This window comes from Aulostomus chinensis, chromosome 12 (assembly GCF_037954235.1).
Source record: "Aulostomus chinensis isolate RoL2024-O1b breed Wild chromosome 12, RoL_Achi_v1.0, whole genome shotgun sequence".
Taxonomy (NCBI): Eukaryota; Metazoa; Chordata; class Actinopteri; order Syngnathiformes; family Aulostomidae; genus Aulostomus; species Aulostomus chinensis.
The window spans coordinates 8,283,562-8,308,190 of record NC_141331.1 but is presented as its reverse complement, the minus strand read 5'-3'; the positions used below and the strand labels follow the sequence as shown (position 1 = coordinate 8,308,190).

Below are 24,629 nucleotides of genomic sequence, written 5' to 3'. Positions count from 1 at the left end.
GTGTTTTCAGGATAAATGATGTACTGTATCAAGAGATTTATGTGTAGAGGCAGGAAATTGCATATAAATTATATAACCACAGAACTGAAAAAGATAGAAAAGATTGACTTATTGCTTTATGGCACTACTGACAGTTTCAGAAGATCTCTCCCTGTCTATCAGTCCGACAACCTCTGGGTGGCTGTCACCATCCCTGACATCATCAGCGACATCACCCAATCACAATACGACTGCTGTGTGAGGAGTCAAATGTTTCAGGTGAAGAATAAAAGACATGTTACCTTCACCATCTATGAGCTCATCATTTGATCTTGGGTATTTGAAAGATCATTGTTGGGGATCACTCTTGAGAGGAGAACATGTTTTGACATTTACCGTTATTATGTTGAGTTGTGACTGCTGACTGGATGACACCTCTCTCTCTCAACACACACACACACACACACACACACACACACACACACACACACACACACACACACACACACACACACACTAAATGGGAGAAAACATACTTCAAAAAAGTCATGACATCATCCTGACCCCCAGTGAGGGGGTGACTCAGTGACTGACTGAACAAGTGACCTTAATTCATGATCTCCTAGTTTCGACCTTAGGCACCGTGGTCAAAAAAAATGAAAACTAAAAATGAGGACGTGTGGCTATGAATATTGTTATTATCTATTGCATTGCCCTAAATAATGCTAATATGGACATGCTAATATATATTAGCTGATATTTTCTTTTACTTGAATGCACACAGTTTATAATACACTCACCCAAACTGATTTAAAACATATGAGACCCAAATAAGTACACAGTAACAGTATCCTGGTGGCCTAGAGGTGTATGACCTCTGTGGCATATGACACATATGAGTGGCCTTGCTCACCATCCATTTTCCTGATATCTTGATATAATGGAATATAATTAATCACGATGAGATAACAAAACTTTCTTACTTTTCTTTTGATAATGAGATTATAACTCGTCATAACAAGGAATGAACTCATTATCTTGTGACATCGAGTTAATCGTGCTGTTATGTCAAGATAACAAGTTAATTAATGAGGTTTGTCATCGCGAGATAACGAATTACAGCCCTGCTTGGCATCCATATTTGCACATTATGGATCCTGGAACATTGTGGTATTGATTAGAACCATTATAAAAATGAAAATAAATATTGTTCACATGTTATCAATATCAGAAATAACCTACTTTAAATTAAGTAGACTTGTTCTCTGTAATTAATTTGCCAAAAGCATGCGACAAACAGATTTAAAATGTCATTGGACTGATAGAAACATTCACATTGTTTTGCAGAAATACAAAAAAAGCACCGCCTGCCTTACCTAACCATAATGATATTCTGTCCTTAGTCAAAGTCCTTGCCCTCAAACGGACCCTTAAAGCATCGAAGCTTCGTCAGGATGACCCAACACGTCACAAAAATGTCTTCATTCTGAATGTCTCAAACTCAAATTGGCTCTCGGAAAGCTAGAACTCCTGAAACACGCACACCTCAAAGCCATAAAAATAGATTGTGAGTGACTCAGCCGTTATGTAAAGTCCATCTCTGATAGGGCCGCCTGGGGGGGTTTATGTCAGTTTAGCTTGACGGCGCTGGAACTGAGGTGACACATGTCTGCTGTGTCCGAGCTTCAACACACACACAAACACACACACACACACACACACACACACACACATGCTTTGCCCAGAAAATACATGCAAGCGTCTCCCACTCTTCCTTCCTCTTCTCAGTCTCCATTCCCCAGTGTGTGTTCCCCGATGGACGGAGATGTGATACAGTCAGCGTAATGGACTCCCTCCAGCCCAAACAGCATACATTATTAGCATTTCAGTGCTGACTGGGAGGGAAACACCACGTTAGATATGAATCACATCCGCTATCCCTCTGGCCATGTGGACACTTCAATCGATACTGGTAAACATGAGTGAGCCAGCACTGGAGTCTGCAGCTAGATTGAGGCATTATCTTGTTGTTGCTTCATTAAACATCAGACTTGTGTCTGACTGTATCATCATCTGCTTCTCTTAAAACAGATGTGATTCATTTGATTATATCATCTGCACTCTTTTCCTTTGGGGAAACTGTTTTAATTATAAAAAGATGTTTTAATCATCTCCCTTGCAAATAAATTTACACTCATGTGAAACTGGGTTTGAACAGAGAAGTTCTCCATGTTGGAAAGAGAGTTTCTGATCCTCACCAGAAATTTATTATTTGCGAAACACTAATTTACATGGAATTTACATTTAAATATAGCCAAACTTGCCATCCAATGACCCCCGTGGGTCAAGTCCTCACGTAACTTGAGGCAGAAGTGGAAATCTATTTCATAAATTATGTTACTGTCATACAAAGCTATGATATGTTGATTTATAGCTGTAATATTTCATCGTATGTTTTTGCAGTGATGATAGAGGGCAGAATATTAGCACCATAAAACATTTCTTTTGGCCACGAGACATATCAGTAGACAATCTGTGCAAACACACACATTGCTCCAAAAAGAAGGAACAAGCCCAATCATTATCACACACATTATCACTAAATTAGAGGGTGCTCTGAAAGCACATACCTCCGCTGACGCTATATGATGTCATCAGATACAAATAAAATTCCAAAATCAAATCCATTGTTACACACGCTTATATGTGCTATCATCCTTTTGAACTGTAGTCAAAACTCATCCACAACTTCTTGCAATCAGAGTGACAAACCAGCGGTTGTGATCAGATTATGTCTTTCAACCAGAGCTAATGTCAAAAAGTCCTGTTGTTTGACGTTTGTGGCAAATTTGGAGTAATTCCCTCACAGCATTCCAGACATATCGCATCAACAAGGATGGGACAGCTGGATGGACGTATGTCACATTCCCAGAAAAAAAAGGTCTCTGGCAAGTTTGGTGGAAATGTTGTTAACAAATGTACAAACAAGTACAAGTTGGTGCAGGTAATACTTAAATAATGCAAATGTACCTATTAGGGCATGCTATTCATCATGTAAGCCTTTTTTTCCTTGTTGGGAGGATATCGAATGCTACATCAAGGACGATATGGCGCAGTCCTACCATCGCACCACAAATAATCAGAGGAGGAATCACATTCTGATATCTGATTTAATTCTCAATGACAAAGTCACACACACACACCCCAAAAACTGTGCTTCTGTTGAGTGTGTGTTTATGTGACTGCATGGCTGAATTGAGGCAAGGATGTTGTCAGGTTAAATGGCGAGGTAGGTGAAGGGCTGGGAGGCATGGAAGCAGAGCATACACACGGGAGCAAACACACACACACACACGCACACACACATGCACACACACACCAATTTATAGGCTTTCTGTGTTAAAGCAGAAAAGCAAGACGGAAAGACAAAATAAGGGTCTTCCTGCAGTAATGTCTCAGAGACAACAGGTTTCAGAAGCACTCACTGGCACAAACTTCTACACATTTTGTGTATGTGTGTGTGTGTGTTTGTGTTGCATGGAGTTAATGACAGTCTTAATTGCTACAAGCAACTATCCCTCCCACTGCTCCTCATTGTACATCTACTAATGGAAAGGCTTCCAGTCCCTGAAGACACTGAGGAGAAACGGTGTTGGGATGTATTTGATGAAAATGAGGTTGTGCGCGCACAACACATGCACACACACACACACACACACACACACACGCACACACAGGTCCTGCCAGTGATGGATAAATGGTACTAAACAACTTACATGCACAAAAATAACAATATGGAAATAGCAACATGCAGGCATACAATGTGTTTCCAGGAGTTTCTTTATACAGCAAAAGACTCCATGTTTTGCCAAAAAGATTTTCATCCAAGCTCTCAAAAATCACGATGACACATGGATGATATTGGGATGCATAGCCATGTACTGATTTTAATCAGTTTTAGATATAAAATCAGACAGGATTCTACAGCTGCAAGTGCTCTGAGAGATTGTATCTCAAATATTCATACACAACTTGATTTTGTTGGAGGGGCTCAGAGATATTTGACATTTCTGAGGCTGCTGTCATGTTTTCTTGCTTGAAAATTGGAAGCAGATCAATCACAGCTCCAGGAGTGGTGTATTCAAGAGGCTGCATGAAAAGATATCATTTTTAATGAGGTCTTTGAGGCTGTATGAACATGGACATTGATATTTGGTAGATGAAAACAGAATTTTTTGAGTTTAATTTCAGTCTAACATGACTAAAATTTCTATCAGAAAGAGATTTTTTACATGATTAAAAAAAAACAGGTTTCACAGTTCAGCAAGTAGCATGAGGATGTACATTTAGGTTCAACATTGACCAAGTTCCCACTGATATGATGGAATGAGTCTTCAGGTCAACAGTTAAATGGAAACATGCTCACTTTTCACAGCAATATTAAGCTTGTTTGATTTTTGCACACACTTGATGGGACACAGACATCTTAACGAAAAAGCTTGGATGTGGCGGGTGTTCAACATCGGCGCTGTGTAATTTTTGAACAAGACTGCAAAAACTACTGTGTAAAGAAATGAATTATGTGCAGAAATGCTTGAACTATTAGTCCTAGACTAATATTAAGCCCCATTATTACAGCGGCAGTGGATGGAAATGCACATGAATTCATATTCTCTTTTGCCAAGTTCCTGAAAATTTGATTATATACAGTATATATATTTATATATACACATACATGACTACTGTACATTACTGTGTGAGCTGTTTCATTTGACATAGTTACTTTAAACTCATTTACATACAACAGTGTTAAGTATTGGTCACACTGATGCCAGTGAAAGAGAAGGCATGTCCCAGGATTTGAATCCAGGGTATCTAGCGTGTGCAGCCACCCACTGACTGCAGAGACGTGTGGAACTCTCAGGTTTCACTTTAATGTTTACAAGCTGGCCTTTAGCTTCTCTCTCCGTGGAAAGCCTACAGCGACTGCAGCCGAAGCAACTCAGCAATTATTCAGTTTATCCACGTATGGTCCACAATCGTTTCCCAACCCCCGCATCTCCTCCAGCACCTGAAACCATCCACGAAGGAGAATTTCATCTCTTGGTGATTCTGCAGTTTTGTTTTGGGTTTTTTTTGTTTTGAAAAATCAGAATAATTAACAAGATAAATGACAGCTCTTGTTAAAATAAATAAAAACACTGCACGTGATGGAAAAAGAAGCTTCATCCATTTCTTCACTTATTTTTGGGTTTTAGCAGTAATTGCTCAGCCCTACTCTTAGAAACTCAACAATATGAGACAAGACATCAACAATAAGGCTTGACTTGGTAATCATCTAATTAACCCTGTGTGCACATCAGCAACGTGAGAGGAGAAGTCATTGAATGACAAGCCTGGTCAGCCTGTGTGCTGGGGAACCACTGGCTGCGTGACCTGAGCTGGATATAGAATCTGGAGTTACTCTGCGCACACACAAGCGTCACCTTCCAAGAGCTCTTACCACTGAGTTCAAAGGTTGAAACCGATGTGGTCGAAGGTTTGACAGATGCGAAATCGGTTGTATCAAACTTAGAACTGAATGAGGGAGGACTCACACACATTGTGCTACGAGAACCTGATTAAAAAACACGTCGAAGCCCAAGAGACCGTTGCACAGACGTCTGCCACTGCCATCCCCCTGAGAACAGCCGTGGATGATGAGAAGGATCTTGTGGAGTGTGCTAGGATACCCACGGAGGTTTCTACTCCTGCCACATTGCAGGCTGGTTTGATGGCGTGGGATAACCAGTGAGGAAACTACTGGTTGACAAAGCACCACACCATGTGGACGCTCTCTGTAATGCATGAATAATTGTTGAATCTAGCCCCTTTCACACTGCACCAAAAACGTGGGTGAACACAGGTGTTTGGGCACTCTGAAAGGGTTGACTCAGCATTTGACCCTCCAAGCGACCCAGGTGTTTAGCGGCTCGCCTCTGCTCTGCTCGGCTCACCTGCAGTGTGAAAAAGGCAACCCGCTTTGTCTCAGGTTTCCTGCGACCTTCCTGTCGCATTCTGATTTTGACACTGTGCCGCCTGTTAGACTGTCATTGTGGAAGCTCCAGAAAAAAAAAATTTAAAAATTGGGCTGCGCTGCAAGAGCTGCTCGCGCATCTCTCAATAAAGTTTTGGCCTCTGCCACAAGATCAGTCTTCCTGTTGATGTCCCTGAGACTCTTATTTCACTCCTTTTTTTTCAAACAATTTACATGTGTATGATCTTACGTGAATTAATCTACGTCATGCTTGGGAACTCCCACCAACCGGGAACCCTAACGTGAACTGCGCAAGCACAATCGTGTTTATAAACAACTTGTATAGCAATCTTCACATCTTTTTTACCGATCATGGCAGCGCACTGGCAAGATCCTGAAGTCCGCGAGCTGCTCGCCATCCGAAGAGGAGATCCAGTGGCAGTTTTATGGAACTGTACAGGACACGGTGATTTATGGGAACATCACCGCATTTTGAGACACGCCGCACGTTTATGCGTTATGATGACGTTGTCAGCGCGATGACGTATGAGAGAGAAAAACACAGGCATGCAGCCCCCACAGCGGGAGGTCAGACCCGTGTCTGCTGGAAGCTTGAATGCCCTAATGCAGAGCTAACGCGTTCTTCAGTGTGAAAGGGGTGTAATTCTCATGTTTGAACACCTGGCAAAGTCAATAAAAAAGCCCACTCAGTTCTGGGCCCCTCAAGTGAAATAAGTTTTGACCAAAGAGATGATTTGATTGCGGCTGTTAGATAAATGCAATGAAGAATTTTCCTTAAGCTGATGAACAGTAAACTATTGCATAAAGGAGAGACTTTTCAGTACCTTTAACTTGTTGGTCTACTTAAGTTTTGGTACACAACCAAGAGTACTCTTCTAACAAACGATGGTTTGTTTGATGCCTCCTATCTAGGACACACATCCCTCACCAGTGACACACACACACACACACACACACACACACGTTGCTATTTACACAAACTGGATACACTGAAATATAAAGGCACACACAGACCTGTGTGCTTCGCACTGCATAAACAGGCAACCCCTGCGGATTTCTCTTTCCTACATATACATGCTCACAAGCTGTCTCATTATCGTCTGGACTGTGCTTTGCCTGCAGCTCTTGCAGAGACTTTAAGCTTTAAGTCCATCCTAGATTGTCTCTCAGTTGGAGAAGGCATCTGAGAAAAAGCTCTGCGAGAGGGAAAAAAAAAATTCCCTTTTTCTTCACAATATGACACTTCACCTGCCATCTCCTGCGGGTGGCGGTTGGTCAGTGACAAAAACAAACGGTCTTTAAGTGTTAAAGAACAGCGAGCCACACACATGCTATTTGTATTATTTCTAGCTAGAAGTGCAATATCATCCAGCAACACTTCTCACCAGGATTACATCACGGCCTATGTAAAAGTGAAATAATGATTACATTTTAACCTTCAGCATATAATTACTCACACACAGGTCCTGCAGAAGTGTTGTCAGCTTGGATTTACAAAATAAGACAAGTCGGGATTCACAGCCAGCCAGGGGTTGTCATATAAGACTAGGTGACTGTTGGTTGGAGCTATTTTGATGTAGTTCACATGTTGTTTACATCACACACCCTCCTGTCATGTCCTATTCCCAGCATGTCTATGTGTGTGTAAATATGTCTTTGTGTGTGTGTGTGTGTGTGTGTGTGTGTGTGTGTGTGTGTGTGTGTGTGTGTGTGTATGGAGGGCCTGTCTCCCTGATGTCCCATCATCCCAAATAATCATCCCACAGTCATGCGTGAGATGCAATTTCCTTTAAACAATAGCAGGCCAGCTCGCCTCGCTGACCCTCAACCTCTCAGGCTGCGGAAGAACAAAGACACACACATGCACGAGAACACACACAACCTCTCGGCGTACGTTAACAGCAATGCATGCACAAACAAACACACAGCCATCCTCTGCAGCTCAGCCTCCATCAGAGCCGTAGTGGCGGCGGTGACACAGACTCTTTATGTTGCTGCTCATTTAAAGGCCTTCTAGGAAGACATAATAACTGGGGCCAACTGCTTGTCAGTGCCGCTGTTCTGGCCTGAAATCAGCTATTGGAGGAGTGAGCAAGACACACACCAATACTGATGATTCCTCTGAAGTCACTCTGAATACCCCAGACCTGACAGACAGAAATAGTTGTAGAGTTTTGGTTGCCCTACTTTGAGTGCCAGCGATAATTCAGCCGGCTCCTGCTCTGCACGCTCAACACAATCATGGTTGCTGACGGTTGACTCCTCAGGTTTGGGTTGTATGGGCTTCTGCCTGTTGCTTAAAATATAATCCTGGCAACAGTAATGATGTTCTGATCCTGTCAAATGTGGATCCAAACTCTCTGCCCGCTACCGTGACACTGATGGCAACTCCAGCCATGACTAAAGCGCACGCTTCCACACAGCAACACGAAGCTGGACTTGGACTCAATACACAATTTGAATACATCGAGAGAGAGAGAGAAAACAAATGTTTTTGATTTTATATCAAAGATCAAATGTAAAACAAAACTTATTTTTCTAGAAGTCTCTTTATGACTCAGCTTTAAGACTCACCCTGCTGGAACAATTCATAGAAATCTGCCGTTAAAAAAGGGCCCCAAGAAAATATTTTTCAAAAGGGGTCCAAAGCCCATAAGGTTGAGAGTCACTGGTTTATTGTATCGTATGAGTTTAATCATTACAAAAAAAAAAAACAACCTCAATTGCTGTTGAATAATTTTGTTTATTAAATTCAAAATAAATATTCCCATCTTAAATATTGTGCGTATGTTTGTGGCATACATGTACCTCAAACCTGTATCTATGTTAGTATCCATCTCTAATACTGGAGGTGCAGTCCTTCTTCAAAATCCTGTTTAAACTGAATGAGCTTTTAATTACAAAGAAAACATCAATCCACTAGATTCCACTCTCACAAAGGTCTCACCACTTGGACTGATTTAGCAATCGCCATTAGCGTTTTAACATGGAGGATGTGACTCAGAGCAGAGGGTGTCCTTTCGGGTTGAATGGCAACGTAGAACCCAACAATTTAAGAATTTCTCAATAAAGTTTAACGCTAAATAATTTTACGCATGTCGTAATGTGAGTCATCCTCTGGTCTGTGACGTCATCCACAATTTCATTTTATTTTCACATTTGTCATGAACTGTATGGCATTTTGTTCATCAGAATTCATCCATGCACTTAATAACCTCAGAGAGACTCATATCTCTGTTTTCAGACATTTTTAATATGAATAGGAAATTCCCTTCCGAATCCTTTCAAAAGGGAGTGTTTTGAAACATTCCAGGATGTAAAAATTATAAAACGTATTCAACATGCTTAATAAGCTTCCAGCTGTCAACAGAACGTGATTCCATCCAACCATAATGTTTGGCAAAGAGCTGTTTTGGGTTTGGACCCACGCCACGCTGTGACCAGAGCCCCGTACCACTTAATCACACTTTCATTTTCTGTACCCAGTCTCACGCTGTTAGCCAATACACTCGTTTAAATCAACCGTAGGAAGGCTCTGAATAGATTGTTGAGACATATTTTCATGCAACAATCTAGCATATGAAATCACATTTTTTCTGCATAATTATTGAGGGAAAATGTTGTGCTGATTAAATAATAGAGCAATTGTTCAAATGACAGTAATGATTTCCACAGCCGAGGTCCTATTCAGCTAATGATTGCCGCAGCATGACTGGACTGGTGGAGTTAAGTGATCCCAGGGGAAGAGAGGCCAACGTCAGCGGCCGGTCAGTTACCTCCCCTAGACTGCATACATGTGCTGCTGCAGAAACATGCTGTTAAAGCTCGTCCTGGGTGGACCACTCCGGCGCGTATATTCCCACTGTTGCTTCTATCGTGTGATCTCTGCGGTAGCAGTTAATGAGACAGTCAGCGAGCTGAAGAGAGCAATATGTTGGATCTACAGAGAGGGATCTTACGGCACATCAAGCAGCCAAGCAGCAGCGACGAGTCCCCTCCATCACTTACTAATTCCACCTGCGCAGCTGCGGTGATGATGGATGGCACCGAGAGATCCCCCCTTGTTCAAGGACAATTAGAAATGCATTTGACTCACTCTTAAAGAAACTGGGATCTCCACAAAATACTACACATCAAAGGATGTTATAACTGTAACATGTCACTTTTTTTTCCTGAAAGGTGGGACTTTCCGCAGAATCCCGTTGTAAGATGAGAAAAAGAAGAGCACTGTATAAATCTGTGCTTTCCATTAACAAATCCATCTGTATAATTTATGAACTGCATTCATAAGTCTTACATGCATTTGTAAACTGCGCACACGGATTCACAATCTGTAAATTACACAGTCAGCTGTGAAACGTCTGACACAAAACCAAATAATGTATAAACTCCACGTGAGCTGGACATAGCGGGCAGAGGAGGTCATTGTCCTTGTCCGAGGAAAGCGATCCTTTGCGATTTAAATGTGGATGTATGGATGTGCAATGTTATCAAACTAGAGCCCAGTTCACAAATCTATGGTTGCTTTTGGCAGAAACCTGGGCGCAGATTGCGAATCCAAGGTTACAGATTGGGAAAATGGACCTGTAATTCTATGCGTGCAGATCGTGAATCAGAGCATACAGTTAATTAACTCTACGTGTAGATTTGTAAAGTCAGAATACAGATTTCAAATTTCTCTCAGATGACACCAGGTAGCTCCTGATATATTACCCAAAATACAAAAAAAAAAAACCAACTATCCCATAATCACAGTGTTGAGGAAAGTAAAAAAAAAAAAAAATCACACAACAACAACCTGGATCTGCCCCTTAATCTGGATCTGGAGCAACGTATGTGAGTCCATGATCCTTTAGTTAGAACAATCATACAGAGCAGCTGATAATGTCTGAACAACACCAGCAGTGTTAGCAGCAGGAAAACACACTTCCATCTCATGAGGAGTTTAGATGATTATCAAAACTGCAGCTGGGTTTTTGTGTGATCTACCATGCATTATCTCCAAGTCTGTTCTGCTTTGACTGACGTTATAAGGCCGTGTGTGTGTGTGTGTGTGTGTGGGGGGGGGGGGGGGGGGGCTCTCAGTGATGCTGCTCTTACAGTCACAGCGCCATCTGTTGGTCACGGATACATACATAGCTTTGTGTTGCTGGTGCGGTGAGGATGGATCAAGTGAATAACTGTTGATTTTATTTGTTCATTTTCAACAACAAGCTGAAGTCTACAGTAACGTAGACCTGGGGTGTAGACCTGGGGGGGTCTTAAGAGAGTTGGGAGATAAAGGAAGAAGGCAAATGTATTCCTGCTCCACAAAGTACTAGTATTCTGACTAATTAATCTAAATTAATTAAATTATAAAAATTAAATGAAACATCTCGGGGGGGGGGTGACTCATTGACAGTCCCGTATGTGTGTGTGTGTGTGTGTGTGAGCAAATACTTCATCCAAAGTGCATTTGCCTTTTAAGTACTCACAAATAGGGGTTTGGTGTTGGGTTACTGCATTACTTCTTAGTGACTCCAGAGTGCAGAATGACGGCTAAAGAGCGCCAAAGTGCATCCTTCACAATAACCCCGTCTTCTTTACCCTACTGTATGTTCAGTATTCCATTTTGATTTGCGCTAAAAGCAATATTTATAGTATAGTAATATATATTTCCAGTTCTGTGCTGCAGGGAGCGAGCGCACCTTGCTAGCGCGGTTGGTCTACATCGCTCACGCCTGTGAAATAATAATTAATTGAGATATATGCATTTACTTGCACCATTTTGCTAAACAATTCTTCCACGCAGATATAGAGAGCCGTACAACTGAAAGTGTTGGACTGATACAAGCCTTATTCTACTATTTTGTATTACAAAGCAGTAGTTTGATGACCATAATAGTATGAAATGCCACATCTCGGCCATCTGAAATGACTGCATCTGTCGCTATAGATTTCATTTATGAGGTACATGATAGTGTGGATACATACTTGTGTTCCTTAAGAGAGGAGTCTGACTGGTGTGTTTCATATGTTAAAATGTTTTTTTTTTATCAGAAGGCAAAATGGTAGATATGAATCATTTTCCATATTCAGAAAGCAAATGTCCAGTGTGTGTGTTCCTACTCTGAAATCCCAGGCGCATAGATGCTGGTGTGTGACCTCCTGACCTTCTTTCATGTTGTCAGTCAGAGACTCTGTGGAGCATTTCACCCTCAGACTGTCACCTAGGGACACAAACACACAAATGCTCAAATCACACTGGAGTTGTCTAGGTAGATTTAGGCAGACATACTTGATCCGTCATGTCACTAAAACACATACTGACAAAGACAGCAATTTTCTTCAAGACCTATGGCAAGTGCAGAGTACTTGTGTATAGGCACGCAAGGGGAGGAAGCAAGGAGTAGACAACTTCATATTAGGACGCGCCCCATCCTACACACGGAACGGATTGTACGTTGTACCGGCAAAGGACTGCCCCTCTCTCCTGGCTGCTCACATTATCTCTAAACAAACCAAGAATGTTGTCTCTCCTTCGCTCTTCTCTCCTGCCAGCTGTTAAGCTTTACCTGCTTGGTTTGAAGGTGCTGTTGGTTCAGCTGCTCAGCAGACGGTCCAGGTTGCCAGGTCGGTGTAAATCCCACGATGACCCCGTAGTGTTTCTTCATTTAAGGGGGGTTTAGCCCGAATCATGTGAGGGATAAATGTTAGCATGTTATCGTCCTGTGAGAGCACATGAAGCCTTGAGTGGTTCTAGCAGTTACCGACCTCGGCGTATGTGGTTATTGTGGTGTCGTTAGCTTAGTTGTGTTAGCTAACTCCGTTAAAGACGTAAAGTACAAGTAAATTAAAGTGCTGCCTGGTTTAGGTTTTTTTTTTTTGCCGAATGGAGTAGAACGAATGACGGTTGCTACTGACCATCAATTCTTTTCTCTGAAATGTTTTTACTTGTAGCCAAGCCACTTACTTTTAAAGTGCCTCTTTTTGTAATGGAGTTTGGAACGAGCGCTTGACACTTGATTGACAGCTAACAGCCACCTATGATTGTCGGGCTCTGAAAATATCTGGTTAAAAAAAAAAAGTCAATACACGAACGTAAAGTGTTTGAGTTTTCTTGTTTTTTTTTTTTAGGGAAATGTTTGACAAAAGAAAAGCGAACTTACCAGCTAACCAAGTATTCATTCATCTTTTCGTGATGCAAGCTTGGCGGCTGAATAACCTAGTCATCAGACACACACACACACACACACACACACACACACACACACACGAGAGGTCCTCTGTAAACAATTTCTATTCTTGGGAATTTGTTTTCTAATTTTTCCCCCCAATAATTTTCATCATTTCTCTACTATTTTTAAATAAATCAGTTGAATTTTGCTAAGAACAGTATTTGAATTTGTTTCCCTTGAAAATTAAGAGAAATAATTTGCTAAAAGTACCTTAAAACTATGCCAATCACAGCCACAGGTTTTCAAATTTTTTTTTTTGTGTTTGGATTCTTATGAAACGCACCTAAACATCAAGTCAGTAGATATCTAATAAGGGTTTTGTCAAGAAAAAAATCACCTCAAATGGGTGTCCACTGCATTTTGAACGTCATTTTTGGGTCTGTATTGAATAAATAAATCTGAGTCAGGAACACAATGTTGTTTGTGTGATGATTGTCGAATCATCTTCTGTATGAAAAATAATGCATCGTTTTCAAAACCCTCTGAGAGGTTTTGGTATGAAGAACAACAAGGCTAATGTTAGAAATGCCAATTCATTTCCTGTTAAATTATTTCTAGTTCTGTAGAAGTGGATATTCTCAGGGATTGGCTCATGTAAAGGTTTGGACCAGTCTAGCAGACGCTTTTCCACTTGTCTTCCATTTCTCTCCTCTTACTTTTCATTCAGCCTCTTGCACAAAAAAAAATAAAAATAAACACAGTTCATATAATTTTCAGCTCAGTCATTGAAGTGAACAGAATTCTGATATCCATTATGACAATTCCTTCAACCCTGGATTGGACAATCATTCTGCTCATGCTTGTTGTTCATTTTTGACAGAGAAATACCATCTTTGTGTGGCTTGAAATGGCATCTTGTCTTGTCAGAAGCTTCCTTATCTGATGACATTCTCTCTGATATCTGTGTGTCCTCTTCTGCCTCTGCCAGTGATGACCAGACAAGATGGCAAGGTTGCCATAGTGACAGGAGGAGGCAGGGGAATCGGTTATGAGGTAGTCCACCACATGGCCAAACTGGGGACGCATGTTATCATAGGTACAGTATCTAACACCACACCACTCACATGTGATGTAGCGGGAGTGGTAGGAGACTGTGTGTGTGACGTGTTGAATAGTTTGTGTACTTTCAATAACGCTCAAGTGCTTAGAAATTACGAAACATGAGCTGCAAATATATAATAAAACATAGACATCACATGATGAGACAGAAAAAAAAGAAAATTTTCGACTCTTGTACACTCGCGTCTACAGTTTGCCTTTAATATAGCCATCAATGATTGAAATCTTCCATTTGTTGCTATTGATACAAATAATGTTTATTTTATATGGAATTGCTGTCAGGATTGTGCTGAATTGGATCAAATAAACAAATAAAACCATGACAACGTCATAGTCTAATTTAGCCACTTGTTAGCAACCGCCGCTTTTAGATACATAAGAGCAGCGTATTATGCCACAGAACCAAATAGGGAAATATCTTAAGCTTGTGTTATTTCAGGCATTAAACTGAAAACTCATCAGGAAAATGCACGTTTTGAGACGAGGGAACCAGACATTCAACGCTGCTGTATATATTTTTTTTCTCCACGTTTAAGGATTCACTGCTTTGCCGTTATACTTGTTTGTGAATAAGCCTAAAACTCTTCAAGACCCTGAGCAAAATTCTCCCTCTTTCCTCTCTAACAGCTTAAACTAATTGGGGATGTCCAAAAGCTATAGTGACAACCTGCATATAGGCTCAACTTAAGCTAAACTGACTTGTCATTTTAGTAACAAGCCATGTTTTGCTGCTCCAGCTTGTTAACACGGGCCCCCAAAAGAAGAACACAAGGTTTTGTGACACACACACACACACACACACACACATTCCCAGCTAATTGTGGCTGTGTGGCTCAGGTGTTGGAGCCCTGGGTAAAATTTAAGATTGGTGCCTGCCCTCCCATATGTGTCACCAAATCACTTCACTCATCAGCGGCCCTCTGCAGGGCAAACAGGAGCACTTAGTTTAGAAGAATGTGCCGTGTTACTGTTTAATCAGCCAGAGACCTGAAATGAATTTGGTGACATATACATGTGATGTTAATTAAATTTAAAACAAATTATATGCGAAAGCGCTTTTAATTTAATTTATTGTTTTAGTGTAGCAACAGGAGACCAAGGATGTGGGACTTTGCTGCCACACTCTTCTGTGTTCGAGTTAAGTCCTGCAGTTTTTTTTTTGTAGGACATTTTCGGTTGTTGACCTTGTAGACAGTCCCTCAACCTCACAGCCGGATGCATAGAGACCAGTGTTATCTTTCCTGCTCCGAAAACGTCTCCTCTTCATGAAAATCGACTCCGTTTCAGCTCATTGGTAACTGCACTGCGTTTGGAAGAAGGTGTTGTGTGTATTGTAACTTTTTGCCTTTGAGTTATCGATTGTGAAAGTTCCCTGAATCTGTTTGTTCGTTCTAGATCGTCTGCGCCGTTTCACGGCGTAATATCTGGCAGTGTTTATTCCATCATGTTCTCCACTTTAATTTGAAGTTCAGGGGGCGAAGTTGAACTGAAGCCTCTGTCAGAAAAAAAAGGAGATTGCTTTTCATCTGAATTCAAAAATAGAAATCGACATTCCAGCATCTAGGAGCACACCCTACAAGTGTCTCTTCTCATTATGATACACTTTTTGAGCTTCCTTGATATCAAAATATCTTTCTGTCTTTCAGGGAAGCAGTTACCACACTCTTGCAGATACTTTTCTTCTTCTACTTTGTTAATTCCTCAACCGTTCAGCTCTGTTAGTCTCACAGTTTTTGCTCTGAAAAACATCCGGCAATTCATCTGGCAACCTAAAACAATGGATCAAAGACTCCACGCAGAAAATATATATTGAAATTGGCGCCAAACATCTTACAAGTATGTGTGTGTTTCAGATAAAATGCAACAATAAACACACCAGCACAGTAACAAGCTTAGCAAAATATGTGATTTGGTGAACATGTCTTGTTTAAACAGCTGCACAGTCAGTTAGCATTATAGCATCGACTCTGTTCATAAACCTCCAACAGTATCTGACAAGCTGATTATTGCCTTATCTGTTACTGCACATATGTAGTCTTTGGTGGAGACCCCAAATATGCCACCTTGTGTAATTTCTTGTATGGCTTTGTTTCTTGATGATGATGTTTTTTTCTTCCTCACATGAGATAATGGATATTTATTGTTAATTTCACTCCACAACAAATGCAAAAAATAATCTTAACAAAAAGTATAACAGTCTTGATATAGTTGCAATATTGCCAAAATTAATTTAAATACTTCATTCATACACAATATTTCACGCAGAAAAAGGAGTCCAAAGTTGAAATAAAAATAACATCAATAACGTAACAAAAGTTTTATATATATATATATATATATACACACACACACATATACGTGTGTGTGTGTACATCTAGAAAGCAGAGGAGAAGATAAACAAATAACTATAAGATCATAACACAATAAAACAAGGAGTTAAGCAGCCTCACCAGATTTCTTATGGAACACTTGAGGAACTTCGAGGAGAAGGGCCGTGGAGGATCTGAGAGATATTGTTGGGATATAAAAAGAAAGTCAGTCGCTGATAGAAGGGGGCGCTAGGTTATGTAACGCTTTCTAAATAATTAAAAGGACTTTAAAATCAATTCTAAAGGATACGGCTAACCGGTGTAGTGGAGCGAGCAGAGGAGTGATCCCTGCTGTTAGTGTTGGTGAAAATTCTGGCTGCAGCACTCTGCATTTACTGTAATTTAGATTTTTAAGGGAGTTTTTCACTTACCTTAGCAACGAGTAAGAAAATCATGAATCAGCATAAACGATGGAACTTTTGCAATGTTCTTCCAGTGAAACGATGGTTGTTAAATTGATCAAATTAAGATTAGAGTCGAGAACCACACCCATATTTGTAATGTGCAAAATTATTGTAGCGACATATTTTTTGATGTCGTTCAGCCCTAGAATAATTAAAATTCATGTTTTATCATATGAGCCCTGTCCATAAATCACCAGCACTGTCTTGTTCTGAGAATTCATTGCTAAGCTCTTGTACCTGAACGCAACACTCTGAGCTTTCATGCGTGACCAGCTCATATTACGTCTTGTATACATAACCACAGAGCTCGCAGAAGGGCAATGGGCACACAAGTCTGGGGGCTTAAGCTAAAAATTCTGCATAATGTTGCCGGTCCAAGTCCCTGTCAAGCCTCCCTACAGACACAGTTAGCTGTGTCTGTCATTGGGAAACTGGTTGAGATTATGTGTCCTTGTTGCTGCGCTAGCGCCTCCTTTGGGTGGACGGGGGAGGGGAATTGGTTTCGGACAGCAACTCCCAGATGGTCCCCAGTGAAACTCCTCACTGTTTAATCAAATGAAGTGGCTTTACTCCACATGTAACGACGGAAACAATGTCCCTCCCCAGATGGGTAGAGGAGGGTAATTCGAGGTGTATAATTGGGGAGAAAAAGGAGACAAATAAGCAAAGACGACGAGATCAGTTTAGCCTAGCTCCATAATCCCTGCCATTGTTGCTAGTTGTACCCACATTAAGGCAGTTTTTGATGTGCTCTCCCATAGCAGCTTATATCTACCATGATAATTTCAAGACAGTTTAACAAACATGATTATGTGAGTTCCTTTGGCAGATAAACTTAGACTTAGAGGTGCTTTATTCATCCCGGGGGAATTTCAAGCATCCAGCAGCAGCAGACGTGCATTACAATATATACACAAGGCACGATAGAGAAAAATGGAAAATATACTCTTTACGTCTAAGATTATATACACAGAAAACTAAAAATCGGACTAAATAGACAAAGTATGGGACCTTTTGAAGAGGAAAAGATCTATGCTACAATCTATATGTGCGTGAATTAGAGCTGTACAAAACAGTAATAGTGTTATTCTTGTTTCTGTTCCCCATCCTGTGTGTGGGCATTGTTGTGTAGTCTTATGGCCAGGGGGACTAAAGAGTTTGTGAGTCTGTTTGTGTGGCTCGATAGGGACAGAAGCTTGTCGCTGATCACACACCAGCTTTGCGATTGTGTTGTGAAGAGGATGTTGGGCGTCGTTCAGGATGGAGTGAAGTTTCTGTAGGGTCCTCCTCTCTGCTACTGTAACCAGTGAGTCCAGCCCTCCTCACCAGTCTGCTCAGCCGCACCGAGTCCCTCTTCTTGCCGTTTCCTCCCCAGCACACTGCAGCATAGAAAAGTGCACTGGCCACCACAGACCAACAGAACATCAGTAGCAGTTTCTTACAGATGTTAAAGGACCCTGTAATATTACTCATTGCAATAAATACATAAGACCCTCTTCAGGTGCGATGCGATTGAAAGGGCAGTAATTTGTCTCCTCTGTTTAGCTACCAGGGCAACACTGAGTTTTCTGTTCAGAGCTTCAGAACTTTGAGGAAAACTCAGCTTTGTTCATTCAGTGTGTGTAAATGTACTGCAAAGTCAATGTCAGAGTATCCTTGGAGAACAAGCAGAACATAATTATGTCTTGAGCGCTACGTATGATTACACACATAAAAATCAATATGGGGTGAACTTAAATGTCTCTTGTCTCGGGCAATCCTTGTGAAGTTGGTCCCGCAGGACTTCCGAGTGTGTCCTCACCACCTGAGCTAATTCATGAAGGGAGAATATTTATGGTGAAGTGGACCCTGGTAATGGAGTGGATGCACAACTCTCAAGTGGCATATCTCAAGTTTGAGCCTCTGCACTATTAAGTTAAATATTAAACTGCGCAGTTGCACTTGTTTTATGTTTTTACTGAGGTTTTTACTTATTTCAAATGCCTAAAATGCAGTTTTAGCAGCTACAAAAGACAAAAAATAGTCGACTAGAATGCGTCAGTGTCAGTGCGAAGATGAATTGCAGTGTGTATTCTTAGATTCTATCAAGAGACAGAATGAAAATAAAGAAAATTGTGATATATTCAGATTGAAGGAAAGATAAGTGTATTTATGTAGCACATGTTCCAGCAGAGGGCATCCAAAGTGCTAAAGATCACAAAAATACAATTAAACAGTACAAGCAGGAACCATAAGAGCAGAATGACCTGAGTAATTCTGTCACTTGGGTGCACATGAATTTACTTGACATGTATTAATCTTTACTAGAGAGAAACGATTGGCATTTTGAGGGCCTTAACAAGTCATGAAGTTGCTACATCAATTTCCCGATGGTTTGTATTTCCATCCATCCATTTTCTTCCGCTTATTCCTGTTAAGGGTCGCAGGGGGGCTGGAGCCTATCCCAGGTTTGTATTTCAAACATCTTAAAAGGGTGTTTTCATTTGGAATCACGTTAAAGTCCATTATTAATTATCTATTTTAGTGCGGAACGACCATCTGCATTTCATGAAACCATGAATAAAAGCAGATGTCTATCACAGAAACTGTTGTCCCCCCCACCCCCCCACCCCTTTGAAAACTTGATGCATTACTAAATGACTGTACTCGGGTGTGGGTCTTTAAATTAGGTTTACATTACATATTGTGATGTGTGGGTTTGATAGATTGCTCTCACAAAGGAAATCATCTTTGTCCTTTGAAAATCTGCATAATTACATTTGCTACAGAAGAAGAAGAAGCCCCTCAAGGGCAAATTTGTCATATTTTACTTGATGAAATTTATCAGTGAACTGTCAGTCACGCTGCTGTGATGAGTGTTTTCCATTCCCATCAACCAACAAATACACACATCTACCTGGGGAAATATGCACATCCATTTACAGGTACACCAATAAGCCAGTTGATGCAAGTGGTGCGAAATTACCTTTTCACGACACTGCCCCACACTAGCATCAGGCCATAAAGTTCACACAGCATCACCGCTCCAACAAAGCTACCCCTGATGTAATTATTTTGCACTGCCGACTAAATTAAGATGCGCAAGGACTTGCTAGGACGTTCACCAGCTCCTAAAAAAAGGGCTGCGCAATTAATAGAAGTTTAATCAAAATCTCAGTACGGCCTCCTGATATTTTTAGATTGCGGGAAGGTGCAAGATTTGTCAAAAGCTAATTGAGTGTCAAAAAAATGATTTAAAATTAAATTCTGTGGTTCTGCCTATGCACACATATTTCAGAGAATTAAGAAGACATCTTTACTCTGTACAGATATAGGGCTGCGCAATGAATCAAAGTTTACTTTAAGAATGAGAGCATAATCATTTAAACAGTTTTTCCAGTGTGATTGAAATCATATTGCCACCGATATCGGTGAAAATAATTTCACTTGGTGTTTTTTTTTTTTTTTTTAACCATGGAGCCCTAAACTGATCTGTGCCGTCACTGATTTTTCTGAATGATTCACTATCTTTGGTTACCTGCCACACATATCTGTGTTTTCTATTAAATTCTTGATCGCTAACACAGCCCAACACGTGAGATTCCCTCCTCCCTCTCTGTGAGTGGGACTGTAGTGGTGCAGAATCCAGCTTTGTTCACATTTGGCCTGTTCATAGACCTGCATGACCCATCTGACTGCTGACTTTTCACCATGCTGTGGTTCTCCTCTTAATGTTTACTCACTATTTAATGTGGTTAAGTAGTTTTAAGTGTAGAATATGGAGACCGGACATGGTTTCCCTGGTCATATCCTGCTACATGTGTCTCTTAAAGGTCTCGTGTACGGTAATCTCCTTTTCACATCGGTTGAGTTTCGAGCAGGCAGCAGCTACTAAGGTCAAAGTTGAAACTAGAGAGCACCTGGAGAATGCCTACCTCTGCCCAGCTGTTATTGATATGATGTAATCAGATCCGGATCCACTCCTGGATCAGTTCCAACATCTCATCAATTGTTCCAAACACTAATTTCACTCTTCAAATCCAGTTTAATCAAAATCCACCCGCAAGTTTTTGAGGTATTCTACCAACAGACAGGCAAACAAAGTAGAGGGCGTCAGGAGAGTGCACACCTCCGCCAAGGTGAACAAAGCTAAACCCCGTATAATAAAATGGCAGTTCAACAGATCTGCCTTCAATTCATCTTGTTCCTCTGCTCCTGAAGGTGCACCTCTCCACCAGGTTGGGTGAAATTCTGCCTCATAGTTTTTGCGTAATCCTTTTATCAAACAAATGCCACCAAAAACATTACCTCCTTTGTGGAGGCAATAATTTAAACTGTGAGTTGGTGACAAACCTATTTGGTGCACCACAGCAAAGGTAAAAGTTCTGCCTCGCTGGGTGCCGCCGCTCTCACCGCAGGAGACCAGTGATCTAACCTAGATTTCATTTTATTTTCTTTGTTTAAAAAAGTGAGATGAGGGCTCAAAACCTCTCATGGAGCCCAGCACCAGTGGCAGCTGCGGGGTTAATATCCTCCATCTATTCTTAAGCACACTATTAATCTTTCTTCTCTTTCTATCACACTGTTTATCATCATCAGCCTCTCTCTGTTCTTTCGCTCAGTCGAAGCTATGACTCACTGTCATTCATAAAAACACCCAAAAAGACAAGTTATTCAGGTCCACACCTCAGAGACTTGAAAGGTAGCCTCCACAGTTGCTCTTGCTGATGTATGTTAACTAGATGCCGACAGCTAACCTCCAACCGACTGCCAGGGGTATCCGCCAAACACAGCGCGCTCCTCCTCACACCGCCGTTCAACCGCCCCTCCCCACTCACCAGTGAAACGATGAAGAGTCCCACCTCTCAAAATCCATCAAGACTTCCTTGAGAATTTGTAGATTTTGAAACAAATCATTAATCCAATTTGGCTGGCATGACAGGTTAGGGGGCTGAAGATGATCAGGCTCCACCTACACACCATATTAAAAACTTTTATTTTTGCGGTTGTAGTCACAAAAAGACTGGAAGCAGAAGCCAACAACTGGTCTGGCTCCGCCCAGTTCTGGTTGTCAGGCTCTGCTCAGTACAAAAAACAGGCTGCAACGTCTTGAAAGCTGAATATTCAACATCCATTACCATCTTGCACCTAAGCATAAAAGTTCTTGTCCACAGGTGGGACCAACAACCAAGAACACTGTGTTTGGCGCCACTTTGAAACAGTTTTATATCAACCAATGGTATCACTGAAAATGGAAGAATTAGTTAAAAGAAATCTCCTCAACATGTAGCACAGCTTGAAATCACAAGACCTCTTTCATTTAGTTTCATATGCACTTGAAACAAATGGAATCAATCGAAGATGTAATGTGGACTATTGCAGGTATCACCAGCTTAACACACCGACATGACATCCTGATCCTTTTTTTTTTTTCAGGTAAGAGAGACATTTTCCCCGTATTAGTTGTAAGACTCTGTTTCACACTCAAATGATCCATTAATTCAGCAGCGGCAAGATTATACAAGTGAATTAATTAGGCTTCATTCTTAACCCTCAACCCAAAATGTTTAGTAGGCAAATTATTTCCTCAGGGCATATTTTTTAATCAGTGAATATTTTAGCGGAGAGCTTTGACCGAAAGCAGTTGTGCGGAAATGTGTATTTAATGATATTCAGTGTTTTCAGAGACTGTTGGTCTATAATCAGAGAAATCTGTTGAAGAGCAACAGTTGGTGTGTGTGTGTGTGTGTGTGTGTGTGTGTGTGTGTGTGTGTGTGTGTTTAACGCTTGTGATTCACCACCCTGAAGAGCTGCATCCTTTACCCTTGCCTGAACTGCAGTGCATCAGGGTAAATGATGCTGTGCCCTTGAAAAAGGCCTGCGTGATAATCCAAGATTAGTGTGTCTGTGTTGGTGTGTGTGTGTGTGTGTGTGTGTGTGTTTGTGCAGAGAGGAAATGAGAGTGCACACGTGTGCTGTTTGAGAATGTAGAGATTTTTCGTTTAATTATTACCTGAAATAAAACAAAGCAAACATTATTCCTTTTTTTTTTTAATGGTGCTGAGTTGATAGGAAAATAATTGATTAATGTCGCGTTCCCTTTAGCATCCCTTATTTTTTATTGATGTATTAACACCAGACTGACGCACATTCTGTTTCAATGACCTAAAAAAAAAAAATTTTTACTTCAATGAAGAGTAAAAAGCAAAAGCATCTGAGTACTTGGGACCGATAGGAAGTTGTGTTCATTAGAGACCGTAGGACTATAATCAGAAATGACTGTTGCCTCGGTAACAGCACATTAGTTTCGTTCGTAGCAGGAATGTCGTCCTCGGGATTGTGATTATTAAAGGCAAAATAATGTGCCTTTGATTATTTCTGGATTGTAATTGTTTTGCCTTTTAGATATATCTAAATAAATCACAAACATTTGTCCGATTCTGTGTTAACTTTTGAAAATATGCAGACACATATAAAATGTGCAATTAAATCGGGTTAATCATTAATTAAATATAAGTAATCATGATTAATCCCACAACTGATGCGATTTCTGAAGGTTTCCATGAATAGAGTCAGTGGGATTTGGGGATTAGATATATATTTTCCACTGAAGGTTATTAGTGCAGTTTCATGTTGTTTGGATATTTTTTGGTTTAGATATAATTGTGTGTTGATTGTGTGTTGTTTAGTCCAAGCCTTCATCCTTTGTTAAGACCAAGACTGCTGACTGATGTTGAATGTCAGGAAAACAAGCCGACAGGAGCCCCCAACAACAAAGTGAAGGAATGAGTGTATGTGTGTGTTTATTTTGGTGTGTGTGTGTGTGCGTGTGTGTGCGCCCGTGTGTGTGTGTGTGTGTGTGCGCCCGTGCATACACATATCCAGCTGTGCTTTCCTCAGAGAAACCTTCCTGTTTCTCTCTTTGTGTTGTGTCTTTCTCACATTTTTCACCTTCTATTTCTAAACTTGTGCTGCTCCTCTAAAAGGAGCGAGGCTGATTTGTATGCAGACGGTGTTTGTGAGCCAGAGACGCTCAGTGACTGTCACATTCACTGGGGCGTCCGTGTGTCTCGGAAAAAAATATTAGAATATCTAAGTGGCTCTGTATTTACTGTTAAAGTCACACAGTTTGTATTTTATGCAAAGTTTTCTTAAGCTGTAATTATGTATATTTATGAGTACCTGCTGTGACCCCCCCCCCCCCACCCACCCACACACACACACACACACACACACACACACTTATAGCAGAGACATAAGTGCATTTCCCCATTAAGAGACAGATGCTGCGGGCATGAAGTCATGAGGCACAGCAGCACAGGCTCTCTGACAATTTAAATCTCCTGAAATGCAGACAGGATGGGTCAGGATCTGATGGTAATGAATGATCTGCATTCTTATTTGTTTGGAATAAGTAGCTGCCTCCAAAACTCAGAGCTCTTTTGTGTTCAGGGTTGTCACTGCGGGGACGCTGGGATCTACTTCTCTTTTGTAGATGATGGTCCAGTGTATTCTGCGCTAAAGGAGAGTAAGGAAGCATTGAAGTGCTCCTCTTTAGTCTGTAGACAACTTTTATTATGACTAC

At 40.9% G+C, this 24,629-nt stretch overlaps 1 protein-coding gene and 1 long non-coding RNA gene across 10 annotated transcripts in view; one reads left to right on the top strand and one right to left on the bottom strand.

Annotated features, from left to right (window-relative positions):
* The window catches only part of LOC147251908 (polyprenol dehydrogenase), a 50,921-nt gene that overhangs the window by 5,246 nt on the left and 21,046 nt on the right, over nt 1–24,629 (top strand). For 4 of the 9 annotated variants that reach the window (XM_086219898.1, XM_086219897.1, XM_086219896.1 and 1 more), the window contains exons 1-2: nt 12,447–12,628; nt 14,162–14,269. In XM_086219898.1, coding sequence (XP_086076024.1) covers nt 12,523–12,628; nt 14,162–14,269 — 214 coding nt within the window. In that variant the 5' untranslated portion in view covers nt 12,447–12,522. Of the gene's footprint in view, nt 1–12,445; nt 12,629–14,161; nt 14,270–24,629 lie in introns of those variants that run through there. The other 5 variants (XM_086219901.1, XM_086219900.1, XM_086219899.1 and 2 more) reach the window with 3 other exon arrangements.
* Nucleotides 11,741–13,196, bottom strand: LOC147251909 (uncharacterized). The gene is made up of 4 exons (XR_015118712.1): nt 13,165–13,196; nt 12,969–13,065; nt 12,571–12,663; nt 11,741–12,225 (listed from the first exon to the last, which is right to left on the bottom strand). It is a non-coding gene; the product is annotated as an uncharacterized LOC147251909 (long non-coding RNA).